Source organism: Prionailurus bengalensis, chromosome B4 (assembly GCF_016509475.1).
Source record: "Prionailurus bengalensis isolate Pbe53 chromosome B4, Fcat_Pben_1.1_paternal_pri, whole genome shotgun sequence".
Classification (NCBI taxonomy): Eukaryota; Metazoa; Chordata; class Mammalia; order Carnivora; family Felidae; genus Prionailurus; species Prionailurus bengalensis.
Window position 1 is genome coordinate 53,766,605 of NC_057358.1, and position 16,260 is coordinate 53,782,864.

General features: G+C 35.9%; 1 protein-coding gene across 1 annotated transcript in view; it reads left to right on the forward strand.

Annotated features, from left to right (window-relative positions):
* Nucleotides 1-16,260, forward strand: part of SLCO1C1 (solute carrier organic anion transporter family member 1C1) — an 86,755-nt gene that overhangs the window by 59,672 nt on the left and 10,823 nt on the right. The window contains exons 10-13 of the mRNA XM_043563133.1: nucleotides 2,164-2,359; nucleotides 6,385-6,550; nucleotides 9,395-9,579; nucleotides 11,622-11,686. Of these exons, the coding sequence (XP_043419068.1) occupies nucleotides 2,164-2,359; nucleotides 6,385-6,550; nucleotides 9,395-9,579; nucleotides 11,622-11,686 (612 nt within the window). The remainder of the gene's footprint in view (nucleotides 1-2,163; nucleotides 2,360-6,384; nucleotides 6,551-9,394; nucleotides 9,580-11,621; nucleotides 11,687-16,260) is intronic.

A 16,260-nucleotide genomic window follows, 5' to 3' on the forward strand; every position in this document is an offset into this window, starting at 1 on the left:
GGCTCTTCTATGGTCCTCAGGGTGGGGAAAAGTCAGTGGAAACCAACAGAGCATGAAGCTACAAAACAAAGGGTGTCCTTTGTGCTGTGATGCCTTATGTCCCAGGTTTGATTGGTACCTTACAAAACAAATGAAATTCTAAGCACGTTCTCTGAAGTTCTCAATTTAGAGTCTATTTTTCAGATGATATTTTTAAAAAATGTTTATTTACTTTTAGAGAGACAGAGCACATGCAAGTGGTGGGGTAGAGGCAGAGAGAGGAGAGAGAATCCCAAGTAGGCTCTGCACTGGCAGGGGAAGCCCAACATGGGCTCAATCTCACCGTGAGATCATGACCTGAGCCAAAATCAAGTCGGATGGTTACCGGACTGAGCTACCCAGGCGTCTACAGAAGATATATATTTTTTTATAAACTACTTTTGGAGGGATAGAATTGAAAGAGAGTGGACTCTGCCCTTTTTCTGTAAGTCTTGGATCTATGAGAGGGTGATTCAAAGTCAAGAACTATGAATATGTGTGTGTAAAAGTAGGGACTTAAATGATACACATCAAATCCATGGCAGTGCTTAGTTCTTAAGAAGGAAGATGGAATCTGGAACAGAGAAAGAATGTGTTTTATATATCTTCATATTTAAAAATCAGAAAAATTGGGAGAAAATATTAGCATTTAATTTGAGTCATGAGAACTCAAGTTTGTTATATTATCTCCCATTATCTTCTCTCTTTTTTAAAATAAATAATAATCAGGTTCCTCTTAGTTGATGTTTGGCTCTTTAGGGGCCCCATATACATTCATCTCTGCCACTTTTCATAGCCACAAACCTCAGTTTAGTTGAGAAAGCAAAAACTATCACCTCCTCTTTTTTTTTATTTCACTAATTTTGTGATTATGCCCCCTTCGAGGTGAGTTGATTTCTAATGTGACCATATTAATGTTACCGTTCCAATTTAAAAATCCAACCAAGTCATCAAAGAGCCTCTTTCCCCACCTTTTCTAATACAGACATGTTCCAATCTACCCACCCATCCCAGTATTTTCATCTTTGTGAATCTGATAGCTTGAAATGCTAATAATAACTTAATTGAATGATATTTTTGTGCCATATATTGTGCTAGGAAGTTTCGATGTTATTCAGTCACCTCAGCACTATTATTTGCTCCATATTATAGGTAAGGAGACAGATTTATAGAAATTCAGAGTATCACCTGCAGTTGCACAACTATTAAGATGTGTGACTGAGATCCAAACCCAGCCAGTTAGGTCTCCAGAGTCCAAGCTCTCAACCACTTTGTTAGACCTCTTCCTGGTATTGTTTTAAAATTACATTTATTTGATTACTAGTGAGGCTGCACATTTGTTTATCAAGAATCCTGTCTCCCAAATGCTTAGAAGGAGAGACAGTATAACGTAGTGATTAAAAGCAGGGGATTTAACATTAGATTCTATCTTGTCAAATCTGGTTTTAACACTTACTAACCATGACCATAAGTAAATTGCTGTCTGAAGTGAAATTAACAATATAGCTACCTAGAGTTGTGGTAAAGAGTAAATGTGAGAGATATATCAGATGCTTACGTGAGTGGCTGGTACATCATAAGCAAATAATAAATATAAAAGTAGTCTATTAATACATTGTTATTGTTGTTTTTTTGTGGTGGTTGTTAAGGATACCAGACTAAGCAGACAAGAGTGTAAATAAAAATAAATTTTGTTTGGGCCAGAAAAAAGAACGAACACTGTTTCTTTGTTCCCTAAATTCCACGTGCCTATTAGTCTTTTACACATAACCTTAAAGAACATTAACTTCACCCAGTTGCCCTTTGATTGAACATGTCAATCCTGGGATTAGACCAGAAAGACATTAACTCATTGACTAATTCATTGTTTGTTGATTTTGGACTCTGTGCTAGACACTGTTTTAGGCAGACCTCTGAGACTCTGTTGGGCTATCCTTAATCCATAACCTAGACATTCATCAAAATCTCTTGATATGTCAGTAGACAATAGTGAATGAATATTTCTATAACTTAAAATGACCAACTAGTCTAACAATTTGTCAGGAAGTATTATAATTTTGTATAATCCCTTAGAAAGTTTATGTCAGTGTACGCAGATTTCTTTTAGAGATTCACAAAATGACATATATATTTTTTATTCCTCAGGGCTCATCAATATACCTGCAGTGGCCCTTGGAATATTCTCTGGGGGAATAGTTATGAAAAAATTCAGAATCAGTCTGTATGGAGCTGCAAAACTCTACTTGGGATCATCTGTTCTTGGGTACCTCCTATTCCTTTCCCTGTTTGCACTGGGCTGTGAAAATTCTGATGTGGCAGGACTAACTATTTCCTACCAAGGGTATGTTCACTCATTAAGTTATCTGAGGACATTGGCTTGTTTAATCAAATTATTGATAGAATTTCAAAATAAGATAATTTGATTTTAAGCATCCTAACTATATGAGAAGGAAATTATTGTTTTATTGTGAAATAGCTGACTGTACTTTGACATGGAAACTGTTATTGTCACCAAAATCTGTCATCTCCTTTGAATTTGGTTGTCTAAGAGAAATTATTAAAAATACTAAATCTACATTTTACTTTAGGGAAGCAACCTAATAGTGGAAAATACAGACCTTGAATTTTGCCTCTGCCCATTATTAGTGAAGTGACATTGTATAGATCATTTAATCTAATCAAGTCTCAAATTTTTAAATAAGAATTATAGCTACCTTATAAAATTTTGTAAGCCTTAAGCAAGATAATATACACGGAAGTGATTAGTACTTGCCTGGCACAAAATCAATGCGCCATTTGTAAACAATTTTTTTTTTCTTTGAACCCTTGGATAACTGGAAAGGTCTCTGTGACACTTTTTGTTCTCTCTGTTATACTCAAATCATGTGAAGTTTCAGGAAAGAATGCTATTCCTCAGCCCGGTAACCCACACAACAGCTCTCTTTAGCTCTTTGCAATTGGTCAAGGGAATATTTATTATGCTCTCAAACCTATGCCATCTTATGTAAGGTAGATGATTAATTTTCTTAGTTTCCAGGGTCTATCACTCCTAATACAAAGCTGGATCTTGAAGAAACTACTCTGTCTTTTCCTTTCAAGAGTCCTTGATATCACTCTACCTCTGAACAAGAGTTCCCAGAGGTAGCTCTCTTCATTCTTCCACCTAATTATGCATTTTCTATTAAAAAAAAAAGTTATTAAGCCGCTACTATGTGCCAAGCCTATCACTGTGACTGCACTGCCTGACTGCCTAAAACTCTGCTGATCTAATGTTCTGTCTTTTGCTAGTTCAGGTGCCTCTTATTTACTGCTTGCTCTCCAGCTTTCTTCCTATACCTCCTTCCAAGCTCACCTATCTGTCTTGTTTCCATATTCCAGTCTCCAGCACCTTCATTAACCTGGTTTCTCCTGGTGTTAAGTGAACATCAACTACACTTTTCACCATCTAAAATGTCCAGGAAAATCAGTGACTGCCAAGTTTATATACCATTGCTCCTGGGAGTTACCGCAGTAATGTTAGACTTAACTGAGTGTAGCATTGACTTGGTAATAGTCAGCAATGTAGATTAAGGACATTAATTATCAATAGGAATTGCAAGAAGATTCTAAAGAGAGTAGAAGCTCTGTGTTATCTTTAACTGTCCCTGTAATCCTAATGGTAGATGGACAGTGGTAAAGTACTTTGTATTTTGCAATTTACAAAACAGTATAACTTTCATTATCTCACTTGTATCCTCAGACCATCTTTATGAGGTAAGTTTTGTTATCCTCGTTTAAAGGAAAATGTGTTTAGAAAGGTCAATTATCTCGTCAACATATAATATTCTGTCTACCGCATCATGCTGTCTTGAAGCCAGAAGCAAACACATAAACAGTCACTAACTTTTGAAGTTCAAATAAAAGTATACCCACAAAATAAATGATTAAATATTTTTAAACAAAGAAAAGATAATATATTCATTGCATGAGTACTAGCCCTTGAAAGCAGTCACCTTGAAAGACAATAACTACATTGCAATAATGCTATCATTGTTAAAACATTCTAAAACTCCTCTTTTGCAATTGCTTTCCATAAATTTCAGAATATTCTCAGTAATGGCAAAGATTTAACCTTACAAGTAGCTTTGCTATTGGAAGCTGCCAAAAGCAATGGCAGCATACCATGAAAAAGCTCTTCCATCCAGCATGACTATTTTGAAAGAAAAATCTCATTCAAGTATAAGCATTCTGACTTATTTGATTAAACTTATCTTAAAATTTTAAATAACAACACTGTAAGCACATCCTTTGTAAAATATGCAACTAATTTCCACTACAAGATTGTCCTAGATGATAAATGTAACTTACGTTTAGTAGATAACATGATTGGCCTTATAAGATACAACATGCTCCCCAGGGATTATCCTCAGTTGCTTTGTTCCACAAGGCTGTTTTGATTCTGGACACTCAACAGGAACCTTGTAGACAGCTTTAGATGTGGTAATGGAAGAAACTTTTCTTCTGTAATATTGAGAGTAAGTTTGATGTTATACCAGAATTTGGAATCCAGAGGCTTGGAAGAGTTCTCATTTTGAAGTTTGTCACTAATGAACATTGTGAAATCGAGCCAATAATTTGCCCACTTTGGACCTGATTTTCCTGATCTACCAAATGAGAAGTTGACCTAGATCTCCCCCAAAACTCTTTCAGCACCAGACTTCTGAGACCTTAGTCCTACAATATTCATAGTGGCCTGATTCTAAGCTTTCAAGGCATTTATTTATACTGTTAGATACTACCAACAGTCTCAATTAATTTAATGATTAGCGCCTTATGGAAGAGAATGGTTGAAATATTCCTACAAGATTTCTCAGGAAGCCTGTTTATACCCTTTTATTCTGTCTGAAGACATCTCAGAGGCTTTCGTTTTTATGTTTGAGGTAACCACATGCATAGGAGTTCTACCAGATGGAATATTCCATCAGTTACGAAATTATAATTGCAATCATTATATGAAATACCTCTTAGAAGGAGGGGCCAAAATGACTGATTTTTCCCCTCCAAAATAGAATAGCATTTTACTTCGACTTTCCAGAAATCTGGTTTCTTAACAGCATATATCCCAAATTGTTCTTAGTGCTGGAGATACAGGAGTTAATAGAAACAAACAGTTCCTGCCCCCACTCAGTATACATGATAGTGTATGTGGGTTTTTTGTTGTTGTTGTTTTGGTTTTAAGTCTCTCAAATACTTCAGGGAAAAAATGAGAGAAGAATAAGCAAATAAACAGATTCAAAACAAGAGAGAAAAAGCAAAGAATGATGGAGTGCCAAGGGATTAAAAATAAGGTACAGGTAGAAGAGAAATACCATTGCATAAGTACCCCCTCAGAAGAATAAAGGAATATGAAAAGAGCAAGGGGAATAAGAGTAGAAGGGTTAGGTAATTCAGGTGAGAGGAAGAAATAGATGTGAAAGAGAAGGAATACTGGGAGAGTTAAAAGGGGAAGGTAAGACAGAATGACAGAGGGGGAGAGAAAAGAGAGAAGACAATCAAAATTATGCAAAGGGAGCAATTAAAACAAAAAGCCAGCTCCTTAAGGGCATATATTCTCATTCATATTTGTAACTCTCTTCTCTCTTCCCCAAGCTAGCACTTAGAAGGCTTCCACAAAATTTTTGAACACATGAACAAATGAATGGGTAAGTCATTGAAAAAGCATGTGCAAGAGAGAAAGAATGCCTTAAGATATGGATGAGCTATGTAGTGTGGGAGATTATGAAAGAGAAAAAGAGAGAGAGAGAAGTTAGATGAACTGGCAATACATTTATTAGACAGACAAATAGGATATGTAGCTCTCCAAACCAAGGTCTGTTGAAATAATGTTGACTGCTTGATTGTTTTTTTTTTCTTTCACCACACCATCAGCAATGTCCATTCTACTGATGCTTAGACAACAATTCTGAGGGAAATTTACACACATGCACACATGTACATGCATACACTACTTGCAGTGCATTTCAGTAATGTCATAAATCACTCTAAAAGTTTATTTCTTTTCTGCCTTGTTAGCCATCTTCCTACATCTTTGCATAGGAATATATTAGAAGGTCCTAGACACTGTCAATTTTAGTAAAAACCATAAACCCGGAACTGGATATTATGTGAAGTTGTAAACTTCTAAAGATAACTTTCAAGAGAAAGCTGCTTTAAAAGTAGACTCACATCTAATCATCAGAAGCTGGCATTTCCGATGACAGTTGTGTTTCCAAAAGGCAAACTCTGTTGGCAGTGCCATTTATATCATTCAAGAACATTGATTTTTGAAAATATTAGGGTGCCGCCTGCTTAAGAGGTAATATTTTATACTGTTACATTTCTTTTCAGAACCAAACCTGTCTCTTATCATGAACGAGCTCTCTTTTCAGATTGCAACTCAAGATGCAAATGTTCAGAGACAAAATGGGAACCTGTGTGTGGCGACAATGGAATCACATATGCATCAGCATGTCTCGCTGGCTGTCAGACCTCCACCAGGAATGGACAAACTATGGTAAGAAAGCCCTAATGTGTGTGCTTGTGATGCCTGCGACAATACATAACCACACAGCTCTGCAGGGGCTCAGGGACAAACCCAGCAGCAGACTGCACTTATAGCAGACCTGGCTCTTACTCTACCCTTGTTATTTTGTATGGAGACAGGAAACATCACCGTTGCTAGTGGACTAGAGTTGTTGAAAGAATTAGGATAAGAATTAGAATCATGAAACATGTTGGAAGAGCCTTGCAATGATGTAGGCTAGTTCTCTCATTTTGCTTATGAGGAATCTTAGCCTCAAATGAGAAAGTCTTGGTCATAAGATCATATTATAAGGTCTGCATTGGGATCCATGTTTCCTGACCTCAAAACCAGTGGTCCTTGGAGGTTTTAGGGAGAGGACAAATAGAGGTCAGTGTTAGAAAGTCTACTCCAAGAGGTCTAAATCCAGGGATCACAAATTGAGGAGATTGATGATTCCAAACACTCTGCCTGAGAAATCAAGCTGATGTGTGTAATAATGAAGAGAGTAGGGGGCTCGAATGAAGGGGTTCTATAAGATGGATGAGGGAGTTGAGGTTGGAAATAAATATAAGAAATCAGTTGTGAAGGATATTAAGTACTTAAAGCATTAACACTCTTTCTCCAATCACACCTTTATGTTTCTGCCCCAAACATAGACTCTTCCTTAGTACAAACATGTACTCTCTGTATATATGGCTAGGGGTCAGACTGCTGTCTACTTGTGCTGATGAAATCTGCCTGTATTTGACAGTCCTGGAGGGCTGAAAATTAACCCACATGTCTATTTGCATATGCTTATCAACTAGATAAGAATGCTTAGGCAAAGACATCTGTAGACACAGAGTAACATGTTGATTTTCTCTGTTTATTGTTATTTTGACATTTTATTCAGAACATGAAGGATTGGTCTCTAGCAACAGTAAATAGGACTACTTATCCATCTGAAATCTGAGCGGTTTTTTTCTTCCTCTTCCCTTCCCTCTCTCCTTTCTCCCTCCCTCCCATCCTCTCTCTCTTTCTCTCTCTCTCCCTCCCACTTTCTCCCTTTTCTTCCTTTCTTTCATTCTTTCTTTCTTCTCTTTCTCTCTTTCCCATCCTCCTCCTCCTTCTTGTCTTTCAGCTACTACTTTTTTGTCCAAACTGCTTGGAAGTTTTCCTTGACTAGAACTTCCACTTATTGAAGGCATTCATGCCAGAAACTAAGAAAGGTGCTTAAAAAAAATGGATTTAAATAGCATGGTCTTCAAGTAATTGGGTATTACTTTACTTTTTTTTCCCATATGTGAGAACTGAGGCACTGAGATGCCTAAACTCGCATATCTTGTATGAAGCAGAGTCAAAGTTCAGAAGCCTTTTACCTGGCATTAAAAAAAAAAAAAATTAAATGTTGCTACTCTTCCTTGAAAAGGAAAAGCCAACTTTATTTCATTGTTTCTCTAAAAATTCACAAACTCTTTTGTTTTTTGTTTTTTAATTTTTAATGTTTATTTATTTTTTGAGAGAGAGAGAGGGAGAGAGAGAAAGAGAATGATCAGGGGAGGGGCAGAGAGAGAGGGAGACACAGAATCCGAAGCAGGCTCCAGGCTCTGAGCTGTCAGCACAGAGCCCATCATGGGGCTCGAACCCACGAACTATGAGATCATGACCTGAGCTGAAGTCGGACGCTCAACCGACTGAGCCACCCAGGCGCCCCATCACAAACTCTTTTGTGATAAAGTGACAACTCATAATATATACACATTTATACATGAAATTTACAAAAATAAACTAATAGGGATTATAAAAGTTGCCTTTATATCCAAGATTTAGTTGAGGTTTATTTTTTCAGGTTTCTCCCCCCTGGTAACCATTATAAAGTCCTGTCTTCAAATTGTGACCATTTATTTAACAAAGTTTTATTGAGTGCCTGAGGACCCGTTTTAGGTCCTCATGTACAGTGTACATGTACCATGATGAGAAAGCAGACAGTTTCTGCCAGAGGTTTCATTCTAGTGGGGGTATATGATTTAAAAATAAATGATTATATAATATTCTAATGGGTAGTGATAAGCACTGTAAAGAAAAGATAGAATAAAGGATGGAGAGATGGGGATAGTCTTTTGAATGGGTAGTCATGGACGCCCTCTCTAATGAGCAGAGACCTGAGGTATGTGTGCCAACCTTATAGCTATCTGGCAGAGCTTCCCAGCAGAGAAAACAGCAAGGCTATGAGACGTGGGTAAACTTGCCATGGTTGAGGGTTTGCAAGGACACAGTGGAAGCCCATTTGTGTGGCTGAAACAGAGGAAGAGGGGGAAGATCATTGAAGAGTGAGGTTAGAGCAGAATCCATGATAGTGTGTAAGCCACTATGATTTTGGATTTTATACAAGTGTGATAAGAAGCTATTGGAAAGCTGAGAATAGTGACTGCCATTTTTAAAGGCTCACTTTGGTTACTATGTGGGTAACAGATGATAGCTGGATAAGAGTGGATGTAAGTTGAGTGTAAAGAGATCATTGCAATAACCAAGACAAGAAATAATGGTGGCCTAGACTTGGAAGTGGCAGAGAAAGAGATAAGGTATGATTGGATTTACTAGGACTTACTGAGAGATTGTTCTGTGATGTCACTAGTTTGAAGACCAACCACCTTCTGTTTGGATAAAAAAAAAAGTTATCTATATAGATTTTACTTTGCTTGATATACCCTAACACCAAGAAGTAAAAGAATATTTACCTTATTGTTTATATAATACATATATATTATACTGTGAGGTCTTTTAAAATGAACACTTATCTTCAACTTTATTCAAATGTTAACTCAATAATTGGGACTCTTTTCTGTTGTGTTACAGATGTTTTATAACTGCACCTGTGTGGGAATTGCAGCCTCAAAGTCAGGAAATTCCTCAGGCGTGATGGGCAGATGTCAAAAAGATAATGGATGTCCCAAAATGTTTCTGTATTTCCTTGTAATTTCAGTCATCACATCCTATACTTTATCCCTAGGTGGCATACCTGGATACATATTGCTTCTAAGGTGAACACTGATTTCCCTGCCCCAATTTTAATATAATACTATAATCATCTAGAGGATTGATTTCAAATTCTGATCTATGGAATTATGATTCCTTATAGCTCTTTTAGGGAACTTGTCCCACATCCTTGTTCTAGTTTTATCCTTTTCCCACTTTGGGCTTTTATGTAAATATATGGTTGAAGTTTTTCTAGTTAAAATTTTTCAGATCAATTTTTCAGATCAGAGCGATGTCAGTGCCTACATCACTGTAGCTACTTAAAAACAGTATGCTATTTCTAATGGTGGCAGTAATATTAACCAGTGTAGACTAAGTGTGTGTGTGTGTGTGTGTCTGTGTGTGTGTGTGTGTTTAAGATTTTATTTTTAAGTAATCTCTTTACCCAATTGTGGGGCTCGAACTTACAACCCTGAGATCAAGAGTTGCATATGGGGCGCCTGGGTGGCGCAGTTGGTTAAGTGTCCGACTTCAGCCAGGTCACGATCTTGCGGTCCGTGAGTTCGAGCCCCGCGTCAGGCTCTGGGCTGATGGCTCAGAGCCTGGAGCCTGTTTCCGATTCTGTGTCTCCCTCTCTCTCTGCCCCTCCCCCATTCATGCTCTGTCTCTCTCTGTCCCAAAAATAAATAAACGTTGAAAAAAAAAATGTAAAAAAAAATAAAAATAAAAAGAGTTGCATGCTTTACCAACGAAGCCAACTAGGTGCCCCTAAACTAAACCTGTTTTAGATTAAACATGGTTTCACTGAATTATTGGTGATAAAATTTTAAAATACTTTAAAGATCATTTAATACCACAGTGTTTCACATTTATTATTTTAATCTGTAAGGTTATTTTTCTTGTTCTGACTGGAATTATCTGTGTGTGTGGGGGGGGAGGTGTTGATGATTTTTTAATCAATTTTCTCTAATTCATGAATATTTGTTAATGACCCCAAGGGTTTTTGCTTATAAAACACTAAAATAATTTTTAAAACTGTGCACCACTTTTGCACATTAAGTGGACATCTAAAAATTTATCATAAGTTTAATAGTAATTAAGCATTGATTTCCAGTATATTATAAATATTTACATTTACAAATATAATGATTTTATTTTATTTATTTTATCTTAAAGTATACTTATTTTGAGAGAGAACACTAGTGAGGGAGGGTCAGAGAGAGAGGGAGAGAACCCAAGCAGGCTTCACGCTGTCAGCACAGAGCCCAGTAAGGGTCTCCATCTCATGAATGATGAGATCATGACATCTGCCCAAATCAGAAGTTATACACTTAACCAACTGAGTCACCCATGCACCCCCAAAAATATGATGATTTCAATGTACATCACTCTTTTAAATGTAATCAGTGAGAATCTAGAAAAAAGATTAGATAACTAATATCATCTAACTTTAAATTATACAAAAAATCTTTTACAGTAAATATCTTACATATTTCTTCTCCTTGTGCTTATATCTTCATTCAACTTCCCTATAGGCTTCTCATCTGTTGTAATATAATTTATTTTTGAATATTTTTTATTGATTCTCCTATCATAGAGCTCTGTTAAAAAAGTGTATAAATTCAAACTTTAAAATATTAGTTTCATAACTAGTATGGTCATTGATAAATTTTTTATTATGAAATTAGCCTTGCAAATATTACTATTATACAATTAATCAAAATAACCTAAAAATATTACAAATATTGATAAAATTATTAAACATAAAACATCAAATTCATTGGAAACCAATCTTATGAGATGGATTAGGTGATTTTTAAACTAAGTCATAATATTAAAGGATGAATATTATATTATTCTAAAATTAAATTAATCAAAAGTATTATATACATCTTTAATTTCCCACAGTATATTATGGAAATTGATTAGGAAAGATAAAAAATAGAACCTGACATCCACAAATATGTTCTTCACAAAAGGGCTTAAGGAGAACCTGAATAATTGTTTTTTCAAATGGGAGCATGATTTAGAAAGCATTGCCCCAGAATTCTCAGACCAGAATTGTTCTTCACTATATTTTTTTTTATAGTGCTTTTGTTGTTTTTAGGTGCATTAAGCCACAACTTAAGTCTTTTGCCCTGGGAATCTACACCTTGGCAATAAGAGTTCTTGGTAAGTATAATTTATGTTTTAATTATGATAGCCATGATAAATGTATTTTGAATACCTTTCTATGTATTTTTATAGAATTATCATGCATAACTACATAATATAGGTGGTTAGATGCATATCGTTTTTCCTTCCTTCCTTCCTTCCTTCCTTCCTTCCTTTATTCTCTCCCATCCTTTGTTCTGTAAATATTTCTTGAGAGCCAATGCTCTGCCCATGGTATAATAAAGGGATTTTGTGAAATTAGTGACATTTTTCGTTTAATAATCTTGTCTCTTCCAGCATTGGTCTATTGTCAAAAAGTTTATTCTTATTATAAAAAAGCCCTCTGAGAATAAAGGAAGATATGAATCAGTAAGAAAGGCTGAAGCTTTAATATATTTTTTTTTCAGTTATTAAAATAGAAGGAATTCTTTTGAGCTACTCTCAATGCTAGGATGTATCATTTGTTAGAAATATCAGTTCATTCATGCAATCAAAACAGTATGGCTTTGAGTTGACAATTTTCTAAATGTAATTGGAATGTTTTTTACTAGCTAGAAGATTTTTCAATATGCATTTAAGTTAAAGTCCATAGAAAATAGAGTTAATGAGTCAGATAAATTTTCTATCTGTACAAAGTTTATATTCTAAAGAAGAAAGTGAAACAATCATAAATATTCCTCTGTAATTTAACAGAAAAGAAATACTAGAGAGAAAAATAAACTCAGATCTTTAAAAAATCTGAAAATAAATAGATCTTGATATGAAATGGGTATATATGAAGATGCAGTATGGCTGCAATATGAAGATGCCATCATGGCTGGCTTTAATTCTATGACCTAAAAACAAAGATTATCTTGAAAAATGTCAGATTATCGAGACTGAAGTATGTCCCTAGCTGGAATTGGTTTCTATATCTACCTCCCTTTGGAAATGTAATGTAACCTACACTGTGCAAAAGATTTCTACTGGCTGGCTCAGTAGAGCATGTGGCTCTTGATCTCAGGGTCATGAGTTCAAACGCCATGTTGGGCATGGAGTCTACTTAAAAAATAAATAAATAAAAATAAAGTATAAAAAAAGAAATGATTCATAAAATTGATTTCATAAAAATATATCCAGTAAAACCTTGGTTTGAGAGCATAATTCGTTCCAGAAACATGCTTATAATCCAAAGCATTTGTATATGAAAGCGAATTTCGAGAACCATTGGCTCAGTTGTGATCATGTGATGTTTGGCATCACATACTACTCAGATTGCAAGACATTGCTCATTTATCAAGTTAAAATTTATTACAAATGTTTGTTCATCTTGCAGAACACTCGCAGAACAAGTTGCTCTCAATCCAAGTTTTTACTGTACTTGAAAATGGCAAAAATATCATAAGCAAAGTCAAAAGGCAAATGATAAACTGGGAACAATTTTTTTTTGCAATTTATGTAACAAAAAATTTATAAAATCTCTGTGATAAAGAGAGCCTCTAGGTGTTAAGAACAAAAGGACCAACATGCAAGTTGAAAAATGGGTAGAAGATATGAATAGCCATTTCATAGAAAAAAATGTAAATGCCTCATATATAAAAAAATGTCAAACTCTCCCATAATAAGGAGAGCACAAATTGAAATTGCACTGATATAATATTTTTTGCTTATCAGATTTGCAAATTACCAAATGTTGTTTGCAATGTATGGGAAAATAGGTACACTTAAACATTACTTTTGAGCACATGGTACCATTTCTCAATGGTCTCAACACTCAATAGAGGGTTATGTGGCAATAACTAAAAAAATTACATATAGATATATCTTTTGACGTAGCAATCCCACTTGTAGGCATTGATGCCAAAAATATGCTAGCAAAACTATGAAATAAGTCAAAGGTTATGAATGTCTCATTGTGGCATTATGTGTAATAGCAAAACTGCAGTCTAGTTGTCCATCAATATGAGATATTTAAATAAAGTATAGTGAACCCATATGATGGAATCCTATGGAGCTGTGAGGAAGAATGAGGAAAAAAATCTCTGTCTAATGTTAACAAGTAGATTAGTCAGTTCTAACTGCCATGACAGAATACCACAGACCGAAGGACTTAAACAACAGAAATTTATTTTCCCACGGTTCTGAAGGCTTGGAAGTCCAAAATGAAGCTGCCCACAGGCCTGGTCTTTGGTGAGATCTCTGAGACCTCTTTTCCTGGTTTATAATCAGCCGCCTTCTCACGGTGTCCTCACAAGCATCTTAGTCTGTGTACACATGGAGAGAGGGGGAGAGCTTTGGTATCTTTTCCTCTTGTGATTAGAACACCAGTCACACTGATTTAAGTCCCCACTCTTATGGCTTCATTTAACCTTAATTATCTGCCTAATAACTCTATCCCCAAGTGCAGTCATATTAAGGTTAGGGCTTCAACATCTGAATTTTGGAGGGACATAATAGTCTATATACCAAAGGATACCCAGGATAGACTCTTAAGTGAAATGAAGTAAAATGTTGAACAATGTTCGTTGTATGATGCATTTGGTGTAAGAAGTATAGAAAAGTGGAAATATTATATGTATTTGCTAATATTTAAAAAAAGAAAGGAAGTATAAACTAAAAACATGATGATGATGATGGTGGTGGTGGTGACTGTAAGGGAAGAAAGGGAAAAAGAGAGGACAGGATGGAAAGTAGAGTTTGTAAATGTAACTCTTCTTTATGTTTTAATTTGAAATTATGCAAAGGTTTTCTATAATTAAAAAACAATGGAAAGAAACTAAGACATTTTTCGAACAAACTGAAACTAGCTGTATATCATATAAGAGGGCATAACCATAAAGAAAAACATTTAGACTTAAAAGGACATGATCATTACCAAATCCACATAGCCTCACTACATTTTGCAGTCTTATCTTTAATATTAACATTGGTATTGTTATGTTGAACTATTACATATTTTTAGATAAAACAGATGAGATGTTAATATAATTAGAATCAGTATTTTCAGCCCAATAGAAGGGTGATAAAAGCATAAAATAGTAAAACCCATTCTTTTTTTTTTTTAATGAAATTTATTGACAAATTGGTTTCCATACAACACCCAGTGCTCATCCCAAAAGGTGCCCTCCTCAATACCCATCACCCACCCTCTCCTCCCTCCCACCCCCCATCAACCCTCAGTTTGTTCTCAGTTTTTAACAGTCTCTTATGCTTTGGCTCTCTCCCATTCTAACCTCTTTTTTTTTTTTTCCTTCCCCTCCCCCATGGGTTCCTGTTAAGTTTCTCAGGATCCACATAAGAGTGAAACCATATGGTATCTGTCTTTCTCTGTATGGCTTATTTCACTTAGCATCACACTCTCCAGTTCCATCCACGTTGCTACAAAAGGCCATATTTCATTTTTTCTCATTGCCACGTAATATTCCATTGTGTATATAAACCACAATTTCTTTATCCATTCATCAGTTGATGGACATTTAGGCTCTTTCCATAATTTGGCTATTGTTGAGAGTGCTGCTATGAACATTGGGGTACAAGTGGCCCTATGCATCAGTACTCCTGTATCCCTTGGATAAATTCCTAGCAGTGCTATTGCTGGGTCATAGGGTAGGTCTATTTTTAATTTTCTGAGGAACCTCCACACTGCTTTCCAGAGCAGCTGCACCAATTTGCATTCCCACCAACAGTGCAAGAGGGTTCCCGTTTCTCCACATCCTCGCCAGCATCTATAGTCTCCTGATTTGTTCATTTTGGCCACTCTGACTGGCGTGAGGTGATACCTGAGTGTGGTTTTGATTTGTATTTCCCTGATAAGGAGCGACGCTGAACATCTTTTCATGTGCCTGTTGGCCATCCGGATGTCTTCTTTAGAGAAGTGTCTATTCATGTTTTCTGCCCATTTCTTCACTGGGTTATTTGTTTTTCGGGTGTGGAGTTTGGTGAGCTCTTTATAGATTTTGGATACTAGCCCTTTGTCCGATATGTCATTTGTGAACATCTTTTCCTATTCCGTTGGTTGCCTTTTTGTTTCCTGCTTTCTCCTCTAAGGTTTTGATGGTTTCCTGTCTCACATTTAGGTCCTTTATCCATTTTGAGTTTATTTTTGTGAATGGTGTGAGAAAGTGGTCTAGTTTCAACCTTCTGCATGTTGCTGTCCAGTTCTCCCAGCACCATTTGTTAAAGAGGCTGTCTTTTTTCCATTGGATGTTCTTTCCTGCTTTGTCAAAGATGAGTTGGCCATACGTTTGTGGGTCTAGTTCTGGGGTTTCTATTCTATTGCATTGGTCTATGTGTCTGTTTTTGTGCCAATACCATGCTGTCTTGATGATGACAGCTTTGTAGTAGAGTCTAAAGTCTGGGATTGTGATGCCTCCTGCTTTGGTCTTCTTCTTCAAAATTCCTTTGGCTATTCGGGGCCTTTTGTGGTTCCATATGAATTTTAGGATTGCTTGTTCTAGTTTCGAGAAGAATGCTGGTGCAATTTTGATTGGGATTGCATTGAATGTGTGGATAGCTTTGGGTAGTATTGACATTTTGACAATATTTATTTTTCCAATCCATGAGCAGGGAATTTCTTTCCATTTCTTTAAATCGTCTTCAATTTCCTTCATAAG